The sequence below is a fragment of the Callorhinus ursinus genome, unplaced genomic scaffold (assembly GCF_003265705.2).
Source record: "Callorhinus ursinus isolate GAN/ISIS: 27379988/994484 unplaced genomic scaffold, GSC_fseal_2.0 scaffold10, whole genome shotgun sequence".
Classification (NCBI taxonomy): Eukaryota; Metazoa; Chordata; class Mammalia; order Carnivora; family Otariidae; genus Callorhinus; species Callorhinus ursinus.
This window is the reverse complement of record NW_027397072.1, coordinates 58,940,085-58,964,561: the sequence shown is the minus strand read 5'-3', so window position 1 is coordinate 58,964,561 and position 24,477 is coordinate 58,940,085. Positions and strand designations below refer to the sequence as shown.

At 34.6% G+C, this 24,477-nt stretch overlaps 1 protein-coding gene across 5 annotated transcripts in view; it reads right to left on the bottom strand.

The window, feature by feature from the left end:
- WDPCP (WD repeat containing planar cell polarity effector) overlaps window positions 1-24,477 on the bottom strand; it is a 447,045-nt gene that overhangs the window by 99,021 nt on the left and 323,547 nt on the right. The window contains exon 18 of one of the 5 annotated variants that reach the window (XM_073897654.1): window positions 13,570-13,901. The exons of the other annotated variants lie outside the window; for them this stretch is intronic. Coding sequence (XP_073753755.1) covers window positions 13,873-13,901 — 29 coding nt within the window. The 3' untranslated portion in view covers window positions 13,570-13,872. Of the gene's footprint in view, window positions 1-13,569; window positions 13,902-24,477 lie in introns of those variants that run through there. 5 annotated transcript variants of the gene reach the window in all.

Sequence of the window (24,477 nt, the reverse complement as noted above, 5' to 3'; positions counted from 1 at the left end):
GTTGAAGAGACTTTTTACCTTTGCATAGTCTTTCCTGCAAAATTAGATGACCATATAATTGTGGATCCATTTCTGGGTTTTCTATTCTGTTCCATTGATCTATGTGTCTGTTTTTGTGCCAGTACCATACTGTCTTGATGATTACAGCTTTGTAATTTACCTTGAAGTCTGGACTCGTGATGTCTCCAGCTTTGTTTTTCTTTTTAAGGATTGCTTTGGCTATTCAGGTCTTTCGTGGTTCCTTACAAATTTTAGGATTGTTCAAGCTCTGTGAAAGGCTGGTGGTATTTTGATAGGGACTGCATTAAATGTGTAGATTGCTTTGGGTAGTATAGACATTTTAACAATATTTTTTCTTCCAATCCATGAGCATGGAATGTTTTTCCATTTCTTTGTGTCCTCTTCAATTTTTTTCATCAGTGCTCTATAGTTTTCAGAGTACAGATCTTTTACTTCTTTGGTTAGATTTATCCTTAGGTATTTTATGGTTTTTGGTGCAATTTTAAATGGGATTGATTCCTTTATTTTTCCTTCTGCTGCTTTATTATTGGTGTATAGAAATGCAACAGATTTCTGTATATTGATTTTATATCTTGCATCTTTGCTGAATTCATGTATTAATTTTAGCAATTTTTTGGTGGAGTCTTTTGGGTTTTCTACATAGAGTATCATGTCATCTGTGAAGAGTGAAAATTTGACTTCTTCCTTGCCAATTTAGATGCCTTTCATTTCTTTTTGTTGTCTGCTGAGGCTAACACTTCCAGTACTGTGTTAAATAATAATGGTGAGGGACGCCTGGGTGGCTCAGTTGGTTAAGCATCTGCCTTTGGCTCAGGTCATGATCCCAAGACCCTGGGATTGAGTCCTGCATCGGGCTCCTTGCTCAGCGAGGAGCCTGCTGCTCCCCCTACTTCTGCTTTCTCTCCTTTCTCTCTGTCTCTGACAGATAAATAAAATATTAAAAATAATAATAATAATGGTGAGAGTGACATCCCGGTCTTGTCTTCCTGACCATAGAGGAAGATCTCTGTTTTTCCCCATTGGGTATGATATTAGGTGTAACCTTTCATATATGTCCTTTATGATGTTGAGGTATGTTCCATCTATACCTACTTTGTTGAGGGTTTTTATCAAGACATAGGGTAATTTGGGCGGTGGGGAGGATGTGTTGGGGAGCCCAGGATGTTAGTGCCTTTGTAGATGTTACGGGTCTTTACTACTAGTCTGAGCAATTTTGAAATCTCTTGTCTGGAAATTATGTACTGATTGCCAGTATTTCAGGAACCAAATAAGAAAAGACCACCAGGGATCTTAGCATTTCTTAGTTGCATACCATAACTTAATCCCCCTGTTTGTGGCATGGTACTAACCCTGGGGTCTCACTCCTTTTTACACTCTCCAGAGAAACCCCTAGAAAATAAACCTCTACTTTTCTGCCAGGGTGGAGAAGGTCACTCATCTTGTGGAACGGGGATCAAACTACCTACCCTTCTTCAGGAGCTTTCCCTGGTCCTTTTTATCCCCTCTTTCTACCCTGACTTCATAGTTACCTGTTACTGCCATTTCTTTTAGTGTTTTGAGGAATCTCGCTTATAATTTGAGAGTTTTAGTGAGTAAATAATTTATTTTGTGCTTTGAAGGTTTGATCCACTGTTGTCTTGTTGCTGGTGCTGCTGTTGAAAAATTCAAAGAAGGTCCTATCCTTTGGCTTTGTATAATTTGGCTTGGTTCTCAGCCTTCCCCATGCTGGATTATTTCATCAGTTTGTCAGTTACCAACCCTTTACCTCTCTTCATCCTCGTTGTAGTTTTGGGAGACAGCAAAATGAGATGAGTATAGCCTGCCTTTTTCTAGGAGCTTAAAAAAAATTCTTAAGTGAGTTCACTCATAACTCTGGCTTCCCTGCTTTCTCACTGAAGAAAGGGTTTTCAGAATTTCAGAAAAAACAACTATTTTTAAGTGTAAAGAGTAAGTCTAAAACTGGAAGATAAAAGATTTTAATGATGCCACAACTCAGAACACTTTTACATCCTCTCAAATAATTCAGTTTTCAAGTCTCTTTATATCTCTTCTATAACATTTCGTGTTGCTTAGGAATATTAAAATTTTCTCCTTTGGAAATAAAAACCTTTGTTTCACAATGCCATATAAATAGTCAAAGGAATGCACAGTGGAGATTTCTTTATTCTACCCTCTAGAGTTTTATTAGTAGCCAAATCTGAACTGCATGTACTTGCCCAGAGAGCTGTACTATGGAGCCCGTCAGGTAATGACCAGAATTTTACCAAAATCTACAAATAAGAAACATGTTTAGTGTATATATGGTATGCTTTGACAGCAGTAAGTTACAGGTTTTAAAACTATACTTTTCCTTGAGAAGTTAAGCTGAATTTTTTTTAATTACAAAAAATTCCTATTCTAAGATATTTATGCTGTGATTGCTTTCTGAATATTTCTAATATTATCAGGAAGGGTACCAATATCACCTTGCTCTCCCAATTTGGTAGGTAGGAAAACTAAGGCATATAATATTGATTTTTTTGGGTATATGTTAAGTTTTAGGAGATATACTCATGTAGTGAAGTTTAATACTTAATGTATTATTATTGTATTATTAGGAGCAATGTAAAAAAAAATCATTTTCCTGACCTCTTTCCTGCTGCCTCCAAACAATAACTCTGCCTTAAAAAAAAAAAGTAACATGGGTAATATAGAATGAGAGATTTTTTTCATATTTCATAGGGAAATAACTAGATATACTAATGGAGTGAGTGCTTATATTGTGCCTTTGTGAGCTGCAATGCATATGGCTGAAAACAGATGTATCTGTTACAAATGCCCAAGAATACTGTTTTACTGTGCATTGTCACATTACTTCTTTGGAAGGTTGCCCATGACTCTTCTGGTTCATTTTGTGTATTAGAGGAAAGATAATCATTTCGCCCCATTTCATTTTTTGTTAATTCTCAAACAGATGCAAAATTAGTCTCTATCAAAATTGATTTTAATATCACTGATTCAAAAAAATAGTCAAGAGGATAATTAACATGAGAAATTGAATAACAAAAAGACTAAATTCTAAATCCCCTGTCTCTCCCCTCTGGCTTGGGCTCTCACGCATTCTCTCTCTTTCTCTCTCAAATAAATAAAAATAAAATATTAAAAAAGAATGTTAAAGGGATGCCTGGGTGGCTCAGTCGGTTAAGCGGCTGCCTTCAGCCCAGGTCATGATCCTAGGGTCCTGGGATCGAGTCCCGCATCAGGCTCCTTGCTCAGCAGGGAGCCTGCTTCTCCCTCTGCCTGCAGCTCCCCCTGCTTGTACTCTCACTCACTCTCTCTCGGCTATGCTCTCTCTCTCTTTAGCAAATAAATAAAATCTTAAAAAAAAAGAATGTTATGCAAATAGATTCATACAGTATGAGACCTTTTGAGATTGACTTTTTTCATTAAACCTAACACCTCTGAGGTCCAACCTAGTTGCTCCCTGTATCAGTAGTTGACTCCTTTTTTTGCTTAATGGGATTTCATGATTTGTATGTGCCACAGTTTAATCATTCACCATATTAGTTGTTTCCAGTTCTTGGCTACTGCAAATAAAATTGCTGTGAACAACTGTGTATAGGTTTTGTGTGGGCAGTTGCTGGATCACTGGTAAGTGTATGTTTAGTTTTGTTAGAAACTGTCCAACTGTTTTCCAGAATGACATACCATTCTACATTCTCATGAACAATGTACGAGAGATCTAATTTATCTGCATCATTGCCAGCATTTTTTATTATTATATTTTTTATTTTGGTTGTTCTAGTGGGTGTTTGATTATATCTCATGATGGTCTTAGTTTACATTTCCAGAACTAGTGATGTTGAATATCTTTTCACATGCTTATTTCCTAGCTTATATCCTCTTCTTAAAAAATTTTTAAAAAGATTTTATTATTTTGGAGAGAGAGAGCAAGGGGAGCAGCAGAGGGAGAGGGACAAGCAGACTCTGTGCTGAGCACAGAGTCGGATGCGGGGCTCGATCCCACAACTCTGAGATCCTGACCTGGGCCAAAACCAGGAGTCAGATGCTTAACAGACTGAGTCACCCAGGTGCCCCACTATATCCTTTCAAGTGAAATGACTCTTCATGTGTTTTGCCTAATTTGTAATTGGATTATTTATTTTTTACTGTTGAGTTTTGAGATTTCTTTATATATTCTAGATATGAGCCCTTTGTTAGATAATGTGGTTTGCAAATATATTCTTCCAGTCTATAGTATATCATACTCTTGAGAGGGTCTTTCATGGAGCAAAAGCTTTTAATTTTGAGTAAGTCCAATTTCTCAATTTTTCTTTAATGGATTATTTTTGGTGTTATTATCTAAGACTCTTTACCAAGCCCTAGGTCTCCAATTTTTCTTCTGTCTTATCGTCTAAAAGTTTTATTGTTTTATATTTTATAATTTGCATATGACCCATTTTGAGTTGTTTTTTTTTTTAATAAGGTGTGAGGTTTAGATTGAGGGACTTTTTTCCCCCTTATGACTCTCACCAGTTGTTCAAAAGGTATCCTTCCTGAAATTAATTGCTTTTGCACCCTTCTCAAAAGTCATTTGAGCATATTTGTATGGGTCTATTTCTGGGTCCTCTGTTCTGTTTCTTTGATCTGTGTGTCTATCCCTCTATCAATACTATAGTCTTTTTTTTTTTTTTAAAGATTTTATTTATTTATTCATGAGAGACAGAGAGAGAGAAAGAGAGAAGCAGAGGGAGAAGCAGGCTCCCCGCTGAGCAGGGAGCCCGATGCGGGACTCAATCCCAGGACCCTGGGATCATGACCTGAGCCGAAGGCAGACGCTTAACCATCTGAGCCACCCAGGCGCCCAATACTATAGTCTTGATTACTTGATAAGTTATCTTGAAAATGGGTATACTACCACTTCCCTCTATATGCTTTTCTTTTTCAAAATTATTTTCACTCTTCTTATAATGATCTTGCCTATATCTACCATTATTCTTGCTGTGATTGTGATAAGAATTGGGTTAAACCTGTATATCAATTTGGGGAGAAATGACCTCTTTCTGGTGTTGAGTCTTCCAATCCATGAACATGGTATGTCTCTACATTGACTTAGATCTTTGACTTTTTTTCATCATTGTGTTGTACTTTTCAGCAGAAGAGTCTTGAAAGTGTTTGTTAGCTAAGTATTTTATTGTTTTGAGTAGCTGTATATGGTGTTGTATTTTTAATTTTGGTGTCTATGTGTTCATTGCTGTCTTTGGAAATACAGCTGATTTTAAAATTTGATCCCTTATCCTGCAACCTGCTGAGCTTATATATTAGTTCTAGGAGGTTTTTCAAGATTCCTTGAGTTTTCTATGTAGACCATCATGTCCTTAGCAAACAGAGACAGTTTCCAGTTTTCTTTGTTTTCCGACTGTATGCCTTTTATTTCCTTTTCTTACCTTACTGCACTAGCTAGAACTTCAAGTACTTTGTTGAATAACAGTGGTGAGAGTAGATATCTTTGCTTCTTTCCCAATCTAGGGAGAAAACATTCAGTCTTTGATCATTAACTGTGATGATTACAATAGGGGCTCTTTTATCAAGTTAGAGAAGTCCCTCTCTTCTGATTTTCCCGAGAGTTTTTATCATGAATGGTGTTTGTCAGATGCTTTCTCTGCCTTATTATGACCATATGAGTCTTCTTTAGTCTCTTCATATAGTGGACTACACTGAGTTTCAGATATAGTATCAGTCTTTCATGCCTGGGGTACTCTGACTTGACCACACTGTATAATGTTTGTTTTTGTGTTTTGTTTTGTTTTGTTTTTTACATATTACTGAATTTGTTTTGCTGATATTTTGCTAAGGATTTTATTCATTTATATTCATGAGGACTACTGATATGTAGTTTTTTGTTTTTGTTTTGTTTGTTTTGTTTTTGTACTCTCTTTGCCTGACTTTGGTATCAGGGTAATACTGGCTTCGTAAGATGAGTGGGAAAGTTTTTTCTTCTCCTCTGTTTTCTGAAAAAGACTGTGTAGAATTGGTGTTACTTTTTTTTTTTTTTTAAAGATTTTTATTTATTTGACAGAGACACAGCAAGAGAGAGAACACAAGCAGGGGGAGTAGGAGAGGGAGAAAGCAGGCTTCCCGCTGAGTAGGGAGCCCGATGCGGGGCTCGATCCCAGGACCCCAAGATCATGACCTGAGCCGAAGGCAGACGCCTAACGATTGAGCCACCCAGGCTCCCCAGTGTTACTTCTTCTTTAAAAGTTTGTCAGACTCCAGGAGCACCTAGGTGGCTCAGCCGGTTAAGCTTCCAACTCTTGATTTTGGCTCAGGTCATGATCTGAGGGTGATGAGATTGAGCCCCGTGTTGGGCTCTACACTTAGTGTGGATCCTCCTTAAGATTCCATCTCTCCCTCTCCTTTTGCCCGCAACCCCCCCCTGCCCCCGCCACTCGCTTGCACTCTCTCTTGCTCACTCCCTTCCCCCCCCCCCAAAAAAAAGTTTGGTAGACTCCAGTGTACGCCACCTGGGCTTGGAGTTTCCAATTTATGAATTTTATTTAATATAATAAGATTACTTGAATTATCCATTTCACATTGGGTGAATTTGGGTAGTTTATACATTTTGAAGAATTGGTCCATTTTCATCTATGTTGTCAAATTTAATTCTAGAGAGTTCAAATTTAGTTATTTGTAGTATTCCTTTATGAGCCATTTTATGTCTGCAGGGTATGTGGCAAAATTTCTTTTTTCACTGCTGATAGTAGCATGGTGAATCTTCTCTTTTTGTTTTGTTTTTGGTCAGTCTTGATAGAAGCTTTTCACTTACTGATGTTTTCCAAGAACCAGCCTCAGTTTCTCTGCTGTTTTCTGTTTTCAGTTTATTGATTTCTGCTCTTCATTTTATTATTTCTTTCCTTCAGCTTACTTTGGGTTTATTTTGCTCTTCTTTTTCTAGTTTCTTGTGAGAGCATAGATTATTAACTTGAGACTTTTAATCTTTTTGAATATAAGCATTCAATTCTCTAAATTTGCCTCGACATATTTTTAGCTGTGTCCCACAAATTTCAATTCTTATTTTCATTTTTATTCAGTTCAGGGTAATTTTTAATTTCCCCTGAGACTTCCTCTTTTGTGACCCATGGATTATTTAGAAGTGTATTGTTTTCCAAGTGATGAGGGGATTTTCCTGTTATATTTAGATTATTTTTATCTGTTACTGACTTCTGTGATGCCCTTAAATGCAGAGAACACATTCTTTATGATTTCAGTTCTTTTAAATTTATTGAGGTTTGTTAGCTCAGGATATGATCTGTCTTAGTATATGTCTTCTGAGCAATTGAGAAGAATATTCTAATGTTGGATAGTTGGTGATGTTGTTGAGTTCTTCTGTGTTCTTGCTGATTTTCTGTCTAGTTCTGTCAAGTGTTAGGAGAGTAATTGTGGGCTTGTCTAATTCTTCTTCCAATTCAGTTACTTTTAGCTTCACTTATCTGGCAGCTCTGTTTTGTACTGCATACACTTTTAGGCTTATTACTATGTCATCTTGGTGGGTTGCTCTTTTAGATTATGTAATGTCTCTACTAATTTGCTCTGAAGTGTACTTTATCTAACATTAATAGAGCCACTCCTGATTTCTTTTGATTAATGTTTGGATGATAAATCTTTTTCCATTTTTACACTCAGATTACCTCTATTATTGTTGAAAAAAAAAGAAATGAGTTTCTGGTAATCAAAATAAATGTAAGGTGTTTTTTTTGTTTTGTTTTTAACCACTTTACAGATCTGTTTAGTTGATACATTTAGACATTGACAATTAAATTATTACTATGTAATGGCTTAAATTGTTATTTTTTATTCTCTCTTAATGAGACACAATTGACATATAACAATTGTATTATTTTAGGTATACAACATAATGATTTGATAAATATTGTGAAATGACTACCAAATAAGATTAGTTAACATCACCACACAGTTTTTTTTCTTTTTTTAATTTTTTTTATTGTTATGTTAATCACCATATATTACATCATTAGTTTTTGATGCAGTGTTCCATGATTCATTGTTTGTTCATGACACCCAGTGCACCATGCAAAACGTGCCCTCCTCAATACCCATCACCAGGCTAACCCATCCCCCCACCCCCCTACCCTCTAGAACCCTCAGTTTGTTTTTCAGAGTCCATCATCTCTCATGGTTCGTCTCCCCCTCTGACATACTCCCCTTTTCTTCCTCTCCTGTTATCTTCTTCTTTTCCTTTTTTCTTAAAATATGTTGCGTTATTTGTTTCAGAAGTACAGATCTGTGATTCAACAGTCTTGCAAAATTCACAGCGCTCACCATAGCACATCCACACAGTTTTTTTTCTTATGAGAACTGATAAGATTTAGTCACTCTGTAACTTTCAGATATATAACACAGTACAGTTAAATATAGTCATCATGCTTTATATTACATCTCCAGGATTTATTTATTTTATAACTGGAAGTTTGTACCTTCTGACCACCTTCACCAGTTTGGCCCAGCTCTCGCCTCTGGTAACCATCAGTCTGTTCTCTGAGAATCATTCTTCTTAGAGTCCACATATATGTGAGATCATGTGGTATTTGTATTTTATTGTGTGACTTATTTCACTTAGATGGACTTGAGGGCATTATGTTATGTTGTTGCAAATGGCAAGATTTCCTTTATGTTTATAGATGAATAAACACTCCATTGTACAGGCCTCCACATTTTCTTTATCCATTCATCCATTGATAGACACTTAGGTAGTTTCCTTATCTTGGCTACTATAATGTTGCAGTAAACATGGTGGTACAGGTATCTTTTCAAGTAAGCTTTGTTTCCTTAGGATAACTACCCATAAATAGAATTGCTGGATCATACAGTAGTTCTATTTTAATTTTTTTCAGGAATTCCATGCTGTTTTCCATAGTGGTTGCACCAATTCACATTCCCATTAACTGTGTACAAGGGTTCCCTTTTCTCTGTATTCTCACCAACACTTAATTTTTTGTCTTTTTGGGAATAGCCATTCTCACAAGTGTGAGATACTTCATTGTAGATATCTCATTATAGATATTTCATTGTAGTTTTGATTTGCATTTCCCTGATGATTAAAGATGTTGAGTACCTTTTCATGTACCTGTTGGCCCTCTGTATGTCTTCTTTGGAAAAATGTCTTCAGATCTTCTACCTATTTTTAAATCAGATTGTTTTTTTACTTTATTAAGTTGTATGAGTTCTTTATGTATTTTGGACATTAAGTCCTTATCAGATATACTATTTGCAAATTTTCTCCCATTCTATAGGTAGCCTTTTCATTTTGTTGATGGTTTCTTTTTAGTTTGATGTAGTCCCCCTTATTTTTGCTTTTGTTGCTTTTGCTTCTGGTGTCAAATCCAAAAAAATCTTTGCGATCACTCATGTCAAAAAGCTTATCAGCTGTTTTCTTCTAAGAGTTTTATGGTTTCAGATCATTATGTTCAAGGCTTTAATCCATTTTGAGTTAATTTTTGTGTATGGTGTAAGATGATGGCCCAGTGTGTGTGTGTATGTGTGTGTGTGTTTAGATCTATTTATTTGAGAGGGAGTGGGTGAAGGGCAGAGTGAGAGAATGTCAAGCAGACTCCCCACTGAGCACAGAGTCCAATGCCGGGCCCAATCCCAGGACCCTGAGATCATAACTGAGCCCAAATCAAGAGTCAAATGCTAAACGATTGAGCCACCCAGGCATCCCCAGTTTCATTTTTTTGCATGTGGCTGTCCAGTTTTCCCAGCACCACCTATTGAAGAGATTATCCTTTTCTCCAGTGAGTATTCTCAACTCCCTTGTCAAATATTAGTTGATGTATATGCATGAATTTATTTCTAGGCTCTCTATGCTGTTCCATTGATCTTTGTGTCTGCTTTAATGCCAGTACCATAATCTTTTGATTACTATAGTTTTGTAATATACTCTAAAACCAGAAAATGTGGTATCTCCAGCTTTGTATTTTTTTCTTGAGTGAGTGCTTTGGCTATTCAGGGGCTTTTGTAGTTCCATACAAATTTTAGGATTATTTGTTCCAGTTCTATGAAAAATGCCATTGGAATTTAGAAAGTGATTACAATGAATCTGTAGTTTGCTTTAGGTAGTATGGAGGTTTTAACAACATTTAACAACAACAGGTTTTAACATTTAACAACAACATAATTTTTCCAATCCGTGAGCATAATTTATATTTCCATTTATTTGTGTTATCTTCAGTTTCTTTCATCAGTGTCTTATAGTTTTTTTGTTTGCTTTTTAAGATTTTATTTATTTGACAGAGAGAGGCACAGCGAGAGAGGGAATGGAAACGGGGAGTGGGAGAGGGAGAAGCAGGCCTCCCGCGGAGCAGGGAACCCGATGTGGGGCTCGATCCCAGGACCCTGGGATCATGACCTGAGCTGAAGGCAGACGCCCAACGACTGAGCCACCCAGGCGCCCTTCTTATAGTTTTAAATGTATAGGTCTTTCAGTTCTGTGATTGTTTATTCCTAAGCATTTTATTCTTTTTGGTGCACTTGTAAATGGGATTGTTTTCTTAATTTCTTTCTGATCAATATTAGTGCATAGAAGTGCAAGAGATTTTTTTTTTAAAGATTTTATTTATTTATTTGAGAGAGAATGAGAGACAGAGAACACGAGAGGGAAGAGGGTCAGAGGGAGAAGCAGACTCCCTGCTGAGCAGGGAGCCCGATGCAGGACTCGATCCCGGGACTCCAGGATCATGACTGAGCCGAAGGCAGTCGCTTAACCAACTGGGCCACCCAGGCGCCCTAAGTGCAAGAGATTTTTATATATAGATTTTATATTCTGCAACTTTACTGAATTTGTTTATTAGTTCTAATAGTTGGGTTTTTTTTTTTTTTTTTGGTAGCGTCTTTGGGTTTTCTATATTTAATCGCATGTCATCTGCAAATAGAGACCATTTTGCTTCTTCCTTTCTGATTTGGATAACTTTTATTTCTTTTTCTTGCCTAATTACTTGGACGAGGACCTCTGATAATATGTTGAATCAAAGCGGTGAGAGTGGGCATTCTTGATTTTGATCTTAGAGAAAGAGGTTTCAGCTTTTCACCACTGAGAAAGAAGTTAGCTGTGGATTTGTCATATATGGCCATTATTATGTTGAGATATGTTCCTGCTATACTCACTTGAGAGTTTTATCATAAATGGAAGTCAAATTTTGTCATATGCTCTTTCTGCACCTATTCAGATGATATGATTTTTATCTTTCATTTATTAATATGTGTCCTACTGACTGATCTGCAGATATTGAATCATGCTTGAATCTCTGGAATAAATCCCACTTGATGAAGGTGTATGATGATCCTTTTAATATATTATTGAATTCAATTTGTAGTATTTTGTTGAGGATTTTTGCATCTATGTTCAACAGATATTGGCCTGTAATTTTATTTTCTTTTATAGTGTCCTTCTCTGGTTTTGGTATCAGGGTAATGCTGGCCTTGTAAAATGAGTTTCAAAGTGATCCCTGTTCTTTTATTTTTTGGATTGAGAAGGATTGATATTAATTATTTAATTAGTATGCTAGTAGAACTCACCAATGAAGCCATCTGGTCCCGGACTTGTGTTTGTTGGAAGGGTTCTGATTAGTGAGTGAATCTTCTTACCAGCAATAGTTCTGTTCAGATTTTCTATTTCTTCATGATTCCATCAATCCATTTCTTCTAGGTTGTCCAATTTGTTGGTGTATTTAAGGTTTCGATTTGGATTATATTTAACATAGATCAATTTGGACAGTACATGTGTATAATTATGTCCTTGGGGTTTACTGAATATGCCACAGCTTGCTGTAATTTTTTTTTAACTCCAATATAGTTAACATAAATGTTAGATTTGATTTTAAAAATATTTTTCTATTTTTTCCTCACTGTTCTCACTTAGGCTTCCACTTGTTATGTCTAATAACTGCCATGAGCCTCTTCTACTATGATTAGAAAAAACAAGCCTTTAAGTTTCTCAATATAAGTTCTGAATGAATAAAGTTACATGAGGTCTAGTTTAGTGCATGGACTTTATGATCTCTGTTTTGTCTATTTGGACTTCTTTTCCGTTTTCTATTTTACAACCTTGATAGTTTAAGTGGCCAGTGAAATCATTTGAAAAAATGAATTATTGCTGTACATTATACTCATGTTATTTTTCTAATTTTTAATTGCCTATTAAAATACAACAGTTTCAGTATTTACAAATCACATACAATGTATCTAAGGATAATTATAATCTTCCACAAAATATCACTGACCCATATATTAAAAATCAGTGACTTGTACACTTTGAAATAAAATAGTTAATTTTATATTTTATCACAACAAAAAAGTCATTGACCCTATATTTAAGTTATTTTTAAAATTACTTGAAAGTAAAAGAGAATCTAAATTTTGCTTTCAGGTAGGATGAAAGAGTTTGCAGCACACCAGCATTCTCTCTGAGAACAAATAGAAATCTAGATTAAAAATTTTTAAATTACCTGTTTAATTTTAAAGATATGTATTACATAATATATAATAATGTTACATGTATTATGTATGTTTGTGCATATGTATATACAGAGTAGGAATAGGGAAAGGTCAGAGGTAGACTAAATTTTACCAAAACTACAAGCAAGTCTCAATTTAGCCCAGTCTCTGATTGTATTAAGGTTATCATCCCTCACTTTTTTGCTGAGCAGAGGAAAAGGAGAATCCTATCTAGAGGAATATAACTGGAGCCTCTATAATTTTTTGGATTTAAGGTATAGAATTTAATAAAATATTACTAGTAAAATCAGGAGATAAGATCATACCACTGAAAAACAGGGAAGAGATAGACAACAGAAACAAATTCAGAGATGATCTCGGTGTGGAGTTTTAGTAGAAAGAACCACTAAGATTTCGTTAGTATGTTTCGTCTGTTTCAAGGAACACAGCCTCTTAGGGATTCATCCTATTCTTCTAACCTCTTTCTCATGAGCCTCCCTTTATTTCAATGGTTTATGGATCTGCTTCACCACTACTTTTTTTGTATATAAATTATATGGCCTGATTTAAAAGAAAAACAAGTCTACACTACACGAAAAAAAATTATATGGCAACAAATTAGACAACCTAGAAGAAATTCTAGAATAAATTCTTAGAAACATACAATTTTCCAAAACTGAATTAGGAAGAAATAGAATGTCTGAATATATCAGTTACTAATAACAAACTTACTTAAACTGGTAATCAAAAAATGTCCAACAAACAAAGTCCAGAACCAGGTGGATTCACAGGGAATTCTATGAAATGTTTGAGGAAGTGTTAATGCCTATTCTCCCCAATCTGTTTCCCCCCCTCAAAAAAAAAGAAGTGGAAGGAAAACTGCCAAATATATTCTATGAGATCATCATTACCTTGATTCCAAAACCAAAGACACTACAAAAAAGAAAACTACAGGCCAATATCCTTGATGAATATAGATGAAAAAATCCTCAACAAAATATTAGCAAAGCATACTCAACAATACATTAAAAGGATCATTTGCCATGATCAAGTGGGATTTATTCCAGGGATGCAAGGATGGTTCAATATTCACAAATCAACAAATGTGATACACCACATTAACAAATGGTAAAAATCATCTGATCATCTCAATAGATGCAGAAAATGCACTTGACAAGATTCAACTTCATGATAAAAACTTTCAACAATGTGGGTTTAGGGGTGCCTGGGTGGCTCAGTTGGTTAAGCATCTGTTTTCAGCTCAGGTCATGATCCTGGGGTCCTGGGATCGAGCCCTGCATCGGGCTCCCTGCTCATCAGGGGACTACTTCTCCTTTTCTCTGCTGCTCCCCCTGCTTGTGCTCAGTCACTCTCTGTCGAATAAATAAAATCTTTAAAAGAAAACAATGTGGGTTTAGAGGGAATATAACATAATAAGGGCCATATATGAAAAACTCCAGCTAAGCACACTCAATGGTAAAAAACAGAGAGCTTTTCCACTCAGATCACAAACTGGAATGTCTACTCTTGCCACTTTTATTCAACAGAGTACTGGAAGTCCTAGGTGTAGTAGTCAGACAGGAAAAAGAATTTAAAAGGCATCCATATTGGTAAGGAAGAAGTAAAGCTTTCACTATATTTCCAGATGACATGATACCATACATAGAAAGCCCTACAGACTCCAATAAAAAACTATTAAAAGTAATAAATGAATTCAATAAAGTTTCAGAACACAAAATTAATACACAGAAATCAGTTGCATGTCCATGCACCAATAACAAAATAGTAGAGAAATTAAGAAAACAATCCATTTATATTTGCACCAAAAACAGTAAAATACCTAGGAATAAACTTAACCAAGAAGGTGAAAGACCTGTACTCTGGAAACTATAAAACACTGATGAAAGATATTCCATGCTTATGGACTGGAAGAACAAGTATTGTTTAAAATGTTCATAATACCAAAAGCAATATACTGATTCAGTGCCATCCCTATCAAAATTCCAATGGCATATTCCACAGAACTAGAACAAATAAGATTTATATGGAACCACAAAAGATTCCCAATAGCCAAAGCAATGTTGAGAAAGAACAAACCTGGAGATATCACAATCCCAGATTTCAAGATATACTATAAAGCTGTAGGAATCAAAACCATATGGTACTGGCACAAAAACAGACACAAAGATCCATGGAACAGAATAGAGAACTCAGAAATAAACCCACGCTTATATGGTTAATCTTTAACAAAGAAGGCAAGAATATGTAATGGGGAAAAGATAGTCTCTTCAACAAATGGTGTTGGGAAAAGTGGATAACTACATGGAAAAGAATGAAACTTGATCCTTAATCCATTTTAATTTTGTTTGTATATGGTGTAAGGATGTAAATGTGAGACCTGAAACCAAAAAAATCCTAGAAGAGAGTACAGGTAGTAAATTTCTCTGACATCAGCCATAGCAACATTTTTCTAGCTATGTCTCCTTAGGCAAGGGAAACAAAAACAAAAACTATTGGGACTACACCAAAATAAAAAGTTACTGTACAGCGAAGGAAACTGTCAACAGAATGAAAAGGTAATCTAGTGATTGAGAGAAGGTATTCGCAAAGATATATCTGAAGAGCAGTTAATATCCAGAATATATTAATAATTTATACAACCCAACACCAAAAAAGAAGCAATTTTATTAAAAAATGGACAAAGGATCTTAACAGACATTTTTCCTAAGAAGACATACATGGCATACACATGAAAAGCAACTCATCATCAGGGAAATGCAAATCAAAACCCATGAGGTATCACCTTACACTTGTTAGAATTGCTATCAAAAAGACACAAAATAACAAATGTTGGTGAAGATGTGGAGAAAAAGGAACGCTCATGCACTGCTTGTGGGAATGTAAATTGGTGCAGCCATTGTGAAAGTATGGAGAGTCCTCAAAAAATTAAACATGGAAATACCATATGACCCAGTAATGCCATAACTGTATATTTCTTTAAAATAAAACACTAATTTAAAAAGATAAATGCGCCTCTGCGTTTATTGCAGCATTATTGTCAATAGCCAAGATATGGAAACAACCAAAATACCCATTAATAGATGAATCGATAAAGACGTGGAGTGAGTGTGTGTGTGTGTGTGTGTGTGTGTGTATATACACTCACACACAATGGAATACTGGCCATAGAAAAGAATGAGATCTTGCCTTTTGTAACAACATGGATAAAATTAGTGGGTATTATGCTAAATGAAATAAGACTGAGAAAGACAAATTACATATTACATGTTACACATATTATATATATTATTTATACATATTATTTCACTCAATAAACAAAAAGCAGAAACAGACCTATAAATACAGAACAACTAGTGGTTGCCAGAGGTGATAGGGATGGGGCCTGGGCAAAATGGGTGAAGTGGAGTGGAAGATAGATGCTTCCAATTATGGAATGGATAAGTCATTCATCGTTTGGTATTGCAATCACATTGTAAGGTAACAGATGGTAACTACTTTTTTTTTTTAAAGATTTTATTTATTTGAGAGAGAGAATGAGATAGAGCATGAGAAGGGGGAGGGTCAGAGGGAGAAGCAGACTCCCTGCCGAGCAGGGAGCCCGATGCGGGACTCGATCCTGGGACTCCAGGACCATGACCCGAGCCTAAGGCAGTCACCCAACCGAGCCACCCAGGCACCCAGATGGTAACTACTTTTGTGGTGAGCACAGCATAATGTATAGACTTTTTGAATGACTATGTTTTACAGCTGAAACTAAAGTAACATTGTATGTCAAGAATACCTCAGTATGATTTTTTAATAAGTCTACAGAAAATGAACCTCAAAAATATACTATTTATAAGAGCATAAATATCCTAAATACTTAGAAATAAATTTAAGGAAAGACATGTAAGACCTCTACATGGAAAATTATGAAATATAAGTTAGATTGAAGAGGATATATAACATGTGGATGGTTAAATGTTCTCAGCATACCAGTTCTCTATATTTTTTAAAATTCAATGCAAACCCAGTTAGAGTCCTAACCGTGTTTTTTTTCCATGTAAATTGAAAATTGATTATAAAATGGAAATGGAAATTGCAAGGGACCAACAAATAGTCAAGGCAATTCTGAACAACAAAGCTAAAAGACTTATATTACTGGAAATCCAGACCTTTTACAAATCTGTAGTAATGGAAACAGTGATAATGGTGAAAGATATAATGTAGTAACCTGACTTACGATAAAGGTGGCACTGCAGTGGAGAAAGGATTACCTTTTAAATAAATAGTGCTGGGTTATTCGGATATCTATTTGGTTAAAACATCAATTTCTAAAACCGTGCCCCACAGTGTATATAAAAATCAATTTTAGATGGATTACAGACCTAAATATGAAGAGTAAAATAAAGATCTTAAAGAAGACATAAGAAATCTCTTCAAGACCTTAGAGTTTTTCTTAAGACTTTAGAACAGGGCACACAATGTAATAAGCATAGTGGAAAAAATGGGCACTTTGTAGTACATAAATTGGAGTACATTAATACTAAAAACTTCTGTTCTCAAAAGAATATTTAAAAAGGCAGTCCAAGAATATGACAAAATAACTGTTCTATAATATATCCAATAATGGATTTGTATCAGAATATTTGAAAATCATAAAAAGGATAATAGAACAATGATCAGAAGTCTTGAAAGGCACTTCACTACACATATATCTACATTTTCAGTAAACATACAAAACAATATTCAACTTCATGAGTCATCAGGGAAAATAAATATTAAATCTACAATGTAATATACCTTCCAGAATGAGTAAAATTGTGGCAGGGGATAACAAGTGTTGGCAAGGGTGGGATGACCTGGAATTCTCATGTACTGATAATAATAATGTACACTGCTTCAGCTATTCTGGAGAAATCTTTGGAGGTATATACTCAAGTTGAATGTATGCAGAAATAGGTATATTTGCAAATGACATGAAGAAGAGTATTTGTAAGAACCCCAAACTGAAAACAACCCAAATGTTTCACATTTGATGACAAAATAAGTAAATAAATTGTGGTACATAGTTGTATATGATAGAATAATATACATAAATGTATGGGTGCATTTCACAAACACTGTTAAATGTCAGACCCCAACCATCCCCAGAAAAGACCCTAATATTCATCTCTGTACATTACTGCAGTACATATATTTATGACTGCACCTATTTTTAGATAAGGATGTGGGATTCCCTTACAAGATCAGGTAAAACTGATTTGTAGTACTAAAAGTCAGGAGTGTTTATCCTTTGGAGGCATGAGAAGAGGGGGACAAGGAAGCCTTTTGGGGGTGCTGAGAAAGTTCAATTTCTTTATCTGGATTATAGTTATATGAGTGTGTTCACTGAGTTGAGCATTTACAGCATGTACAGCCCTCCAAATATATATTTTAATGTTTACTTCAAAAAGGACACACTCATTTTCCTATGCTAGAAACAAAATTAAGCCCCTTGGAAGTAAATATTATGATCTAACCATATTCTTTGTTGAAACCCCATGCTTTGGGATAGGAGTGTATAATGACATTGAAATAACTGCAAAGGCTTTAGAAGAAAAGGAATTGTAGGCGATAGAAACAAATTCAGCATTTGATTTGTCTGGTCAACAAATAAATATGGGAACACTAAATAAATAGATATATCTGCTGGTAGGTACTCCAACAGTAAAGGACCCTAGAGATTCCTCCCCTACCTTCATTGCCAAATATTTCCTTTTTTCTGAGTGAAAGACTTTCTTAAGCATTTGAAGTTAATTCTTTATAGTCTTTTTTCCTATTATTCATCATATTCTATAGATCTTTAAGATACTATTTATTTAAACACTTTTTAAATTTTTTGTTTTTAAGATTTCTTGAAATTCCTGACCTGAGTCATCTTTGTGATATGTCATACCCTGTCACATCAAGTTACCTTACATTGAGTAAACAGAAGAAAGGTTATAAACTTAGCATGCATACCACCTGACATGAAAATATTTGCCAGTTGTTTCTTCTGCTTAAATGATTGTGTTCCAAATGTCCAGATTATTAGCTTGGGAAAACTATAAATTTTATAAAAATTTAATAGTCATCTCTGAACATTTTTCTAGTGTGTACATTTATGAATGCACCTAATTCTAGATAAGGAAAGAGTTTTACTAGAAACAACATGTTTCTCTTTCACATTTTGTCTTTTCCTTTGCCCTTGGGTATACATGTATGTGCTCAAGTTTTTTTTACTTCCTTCTTAGAGGCAATTTATCAGGAACATGGCAACTCTCTATTACACATGAAATTTAGGAAAATTAAAAAGAATAAAGTAATTGAATTTTAACAGAAAATTTATGCGGGAAGTATTTATGGTGTTCCGGTCTTCATGACATTTTTCATAACAAATGGTATGTTAACGTAAGCAATTTTATTTCTAATTGCTAAGGCAAAATTAAGTGTTGGATATTTAGTGCAGGAAAAAATTTTTCTGAGTAAAAGTAATCAGGCTTAACAAACGCTCAATAGTTTCCAATAACGTAAATCATTTAGCTACATTAGGCAGAGTTTTTAGAGTGCTTAGTCCTCTTATCTCATATTTTGTTATATAGGTTTCAAAATATCCACTACATGGACAAGTCATTTTCTTTTAGTTCTGGAGAAATGGCAGTTTACCATTTAATAAGTGAAGGAACTATTTAACAGCTCAAAGTCTAAGGTAAAGAAATTCAGTTTCAAAGGTATAAGAGAGATTGCATGAGCTTGTGCTCAAAGCTATTTTCCTGCACTATGCTATGAAAAAGGTGTAAGTACTCACTTTTGGCACTGTTAGTATAATATGGTAACCAAAGATAACAGAGAAAACCTTTTTTTGCTATCCTTCTTTACTGCCCCAAAACTTCTCACAAAAACCAAAAAGGCAAAATAACTTAAAAAATAAGTAACAAGCAATGTTAGGCAGTAAGGAATAAGGGAAATAGCAGTGAACTTGAAATAAAAAAGCAGAATGCAAACTGGTTCAGAATATGAGATTTGGAGTCAAACAAGAATGGTTTTAAGTTCTGCATCTCAAACTTTGAGTCTCTGTATCCTCATTTGTAAATGAGGAAAGTAATATCTCTTATGGTTGTTAGAAATGTGAAATACAACAGTGATTGCAGAGCATAACACCGCAATTGGCAAATAACATGTGCTGGCAATAGTAGTATTTTTATTTTTAATGAAGATTGGTTCCTTTATTCTCTTACCCTGATAATACTCCCATTTTTAGATTCAGCGTAGTAGAGAAGTTAAGGACATATGCTTTGAGGTAAAAAAGACCTATGTGTAACAATCTCTCTGCATCATACTTTCTTCATCTGTAAACCAGATATGTTGCAAGATTGTCATGACCATTAAATGAAGTAATGCACCATGTTCAACATATTCTCTAACATCTAGTAAGCATTTACTAAATTATGACTAAAATTCATAATACCTGTATTCTGGCTCCAGCTCTTGCACCGATCACTGTGTAACTATGAGCAAATCTCTTAGCCTTTTTGAGTATCATCCCCAAAATGGGCCTAACAACACCTGTCCTGTTTATCTTGTAGGTTGTTGAGATAATAAAATGATGCAGGTAAGCACTTGGAAAACTATAAAGCCAGTAAAAATGGATGGTATTATTATGGTTCTGATGGCAGTTTAGAGGTTAAGTACCATAAAAATGAGATTTAAAAATTCATTTTGTGTAATCAAGAGAGCTGTACTGGACTTTTGTGAGTTTTGCAGAAAACAAACAAGTCATGAACATTATAGAAGTACCATTTTTTCCATTGGGATTGGTTTATTATGGTACTCAGGATCAGAAAAGTTACTTAATATGAATATTTTGTCCTGTTCATCACTCAGGAATAAGACCTTAACACTTGAACTTTTGTAGTATAGAGTGTATGACAACTGTATTGAAGGTTTTTGTTGAGCAGAAAGATCTTTGGCCTCAGGAATTCACGTTTTTTTAATTCTTTTTTTTAAATTTATTTATTTGAGAGAGAATGAAAGAGAGAGAGAGAGAGAGAGCATGAGAAGGGGGGAGGGTCAGAGGGAGAAGCAGAGTCCCTGCTGAGCAGGGAGCCCTATGTGGGACTCAATCCCGGGACTCCAGGATCATGACCTGAGCCGAAGGCAGTCGCTTAACCAACTGAGCCACCCAGGTGCCCCTCAGGAATTCACTTCTAACAAAAATGATATGTTCTTTGTGTAATTACAATTTGTAAAGCCCCTCTAAGATGGAAAACACTCTATAAATGCTTAGCATTTATTGCTACTAACACCTGACGATGTTAACTCTTCTTCAAAATGCAGCTATTTGATGATTAGTTGTTTAAATAACATAACATGACAAAAATGGTCTCTGTTGTATCCTATGAGTGATTTCATAATTATAGCAATCATTAGAACTTTTATTATTAGTTATAACTATTAATTCATTATTCTACTAAGGTTATTATTGTCTCAGAAAACTGAGGCACTGAAAAGTGAAATAATTCATTTGATTGCAAGCTTTAAGCTGGCACAGAATAAGGCCCAAGCCTCTGGGAAACTTCTACAGTACAGATGCCACAGAGCTACACTGACCAGTCCGTTAACCACTAGTATGTGTGGCTGGTGAACTCTTGAAAGGTGGCTAGTATGACTGAGGAAGTAACTTTTAAATTTTACTTAATTTTAAATAATTTAAAGTTAAAAACTGATACTCAGTTTAATAATTATTAAAAAAGAAAAAAAATGTGTGGACCAACCTGGGTACTGGAAACTACTTCAACTGTAAATTTTATGAATTCTAAATGCAGTTGAAGTGTTTCCAGTGATAAATTTAACATCTGATTTGAGATGTACTTGAAGTTGTAGTTGAAAATTTTATATATGGCTTGCATTGTTTCTATTGGACAACACTGTTAAACAGGTTCAAAGACATGCAATAAATTATACATGATATGGAGCTTACTCCCTCTCTTATCCTTCCAATCAAATTATAGGAAGTTGGAGAAGGATATATGAATGTTAAAAATTTTATTCAGTTCTGGTAGTTATAAAATCAGGTACAGTTATAGATCTTTGATAGGGGGAAATTCTGCTCTCATGAACTATAACCTGGGATGACCTCAGTGATGTTCTCTTAAATGATTAATAACCAAAACAAAAGCAAAAAAAACCAACAACAACCCCAATTTGCTTATTTCTGTGACGTGAGTACTCCTACCGTGGCCATTTTCAAGCTACCAACATGGTGTCACTGAACTTTCAGTGTATCTCTTCCCAGCTCTTGCAAGGCCATAGAAGCCCACACTAATGCATCACTAGAATACTTTCTGAATTCCTGACATCTACATTTCTTGAAAGGTGTGTATGTATGTGCATGGTAGGAGCTGAAATAGATCAGCTTTAAACTAAATTCTACCTCACAGCAAACTATAAGGATGATTAGATCTGGGAACGTAGGGCATTTTATTTTCGTTATGCCTCTGGGAACTGACTATAAAAACTCTGATTGGGTGTTATATGCAAACAATGAATCATGGAACACTACATCAAAAATTAATGATGTAATGTATGGTGATTAACATAACATAATAAAAAAAAAGAACCTGATTGTTCCCTGATTCCCTTAGGAATATAGATTTATGGTAAAATGAAGCCATTTTGTAAACTTTAAAATGATTAAAAGGAGGTAAAAATACTACTTAATTTTGATAAAACAGATGTATGTTTTTAACTCATAAACTTTATAGATCAACTATATAACACTGTTTTGTGAACAGTGGTTTCCAGGGGGCATGGTAAGGGTACAGAAATGTGACCTTAAGAATTGATATAAATTCTGACACATAGAGAATTTTATACATGCAAAGTAAGTGTAAGAGGTCCAAATTCAGCTGAAAAGTAATCAATTTTACGATTTTTATCAGCTAATATGTGAAATCATCGTTTATTTAGAAATTATTCAGTTCCTATATTAGCTTCTGTGCTTTGGCACCTTGATGTTACTTTATATTGAAATTTATTGTAGCAAAACAAGCATATATATGAGGATTTAATCCAAAAGAATCTTTTGAATAAAGCAAATTCCCCTAAGAGAATATTCAAACTAATTTTTTTCAATATGGGTTGTACAATTAGGTAGATCTGAAGAAATGATTTTGTTTTAGAGTTGTATGTTGTCTAGAATTCTTTAGCATCCTGATTGGGTTCTACCTGGTCACCTAATCATATGCATAAAGTTTTAGTGCTGAAAAAGATTTAGACTCTTCTAGTTCTCTCTTTATTTTATACATGAGCAAATGAAGACACAGAAAAGTAACTTTTAAAAAATGTCAGATGGTTAGTCTTGACTAGTTTAGCCAAAACTAGAACTTAACTTTCCTGACTACCACCCTGGTATTCTTAAAGTTTATAGCATATAACTGCATGAATCTATTTGTCCATCCACATTTTGGGATTATTGATAGAGGATACTTTTGTTGTATTCTACACTGGCCAAATTAGCACATATTCTATTTATTCTTAACTTTATGGTTTCATTAGCTATTCTTAATATTACATACCAATCCTCAAGTAAAATTCTTTCATTATTTACTTACAGAAAATTTAATTGGCAATAATTCTGTCCTAGATCAGCATAATTTACTATTCTGAAAATAAGTAAAAGAAAGAAGAATGCTTGAAACATTGACTCCTTTCTGAAGAAGAGAAAAAGTAGGGTTGAAACCCAAATAGTGTAATACTTGCTCCTTTTTCCGCAGGAAAAGACTATTAACATTTTTTGCTAAGTGTCAATTTATGACAAGGTGAGTTCTGAAAAGATGACATCGTGTTTCATTATATAGTTAAAATATTTTGAGTTCTGAATACTATTTAACTGTTTAAATGATGGAAAGGTCTGACCTGAAAATAAATACCTAATTTAGAGAAAATCTATACTTAAGGTAATTAAGAACTGGTATTATTTAACATGGCACATTTTGTGACTGACGGTGTTCTGTTGCCACAAAGAAAGCAACAGAGGTTGGATACACATGCATTCTAAGGAACTTCACTGAAAACTATAAATCTCTTTTGTTATACAAGTAATAGTCTTGTGTAGGCCTCTGCAGCTAAGCAAAGCAGTTAGTCTTTGATGTGCTTATAATCATGAAGGGTTTAGGGTTATATCTTTAGGCAAAGATGCCTAGGGATAGGAAGGTATAGATCAAACCTGACATCACGACACAATAAAGAGAAGACAGGTGAAGTGGAGCCAGAGGTAGGTTGGCATGAATGACTCTCCTAAGTCAAACGAGTAATAGGATGTGGCCTCTCAAGCAGTATAGGTAAACAGTTAAGCCCGATTTTAAATTGTAGAACTTAAAACTTCTTTTGTAGATTAATTTTAGCAGCATTTTATATAAATAATGAGGTATTTTAAGTATAAGAGCAAAGTTTTACATTCATCTATGTATCATGTCCTGAATATTTTATACAGTTTTTGCCATGGTACCATGATTTTATAGTAAAGTCAAAAAGACAGTTAAGATAACATTAGCAATCAGGCTTCTGAATGATTTTTAATGATATGGGAACACCATCACAACATACCGTTGGTAACAAAAAGGAAGATAAATGATTTGAATTTTGTTAAATATATGCTTAGTAAAAAGCAGAGTAATATCAGTTTTCTCTGGGTGATAATGAGTATTCTTTGTCATTTTTGTACTATATATTTAATATTGCATTCTTTAAAGTTCTCCTTTAAGCTTTTATATCACACATAAGCTTTTATATCAGAAGTTTAAAATGTATTTTAAAGGGGGATGGCAAATTATAAAGGCTGCAGCCTTTATAGCAGAGATATGAAAGATCATATACGATAAGTATATTTGGAAAGATAATGCATTTGGAAGAATTTCTTTATATGCAAATATGTAGACAGGCACA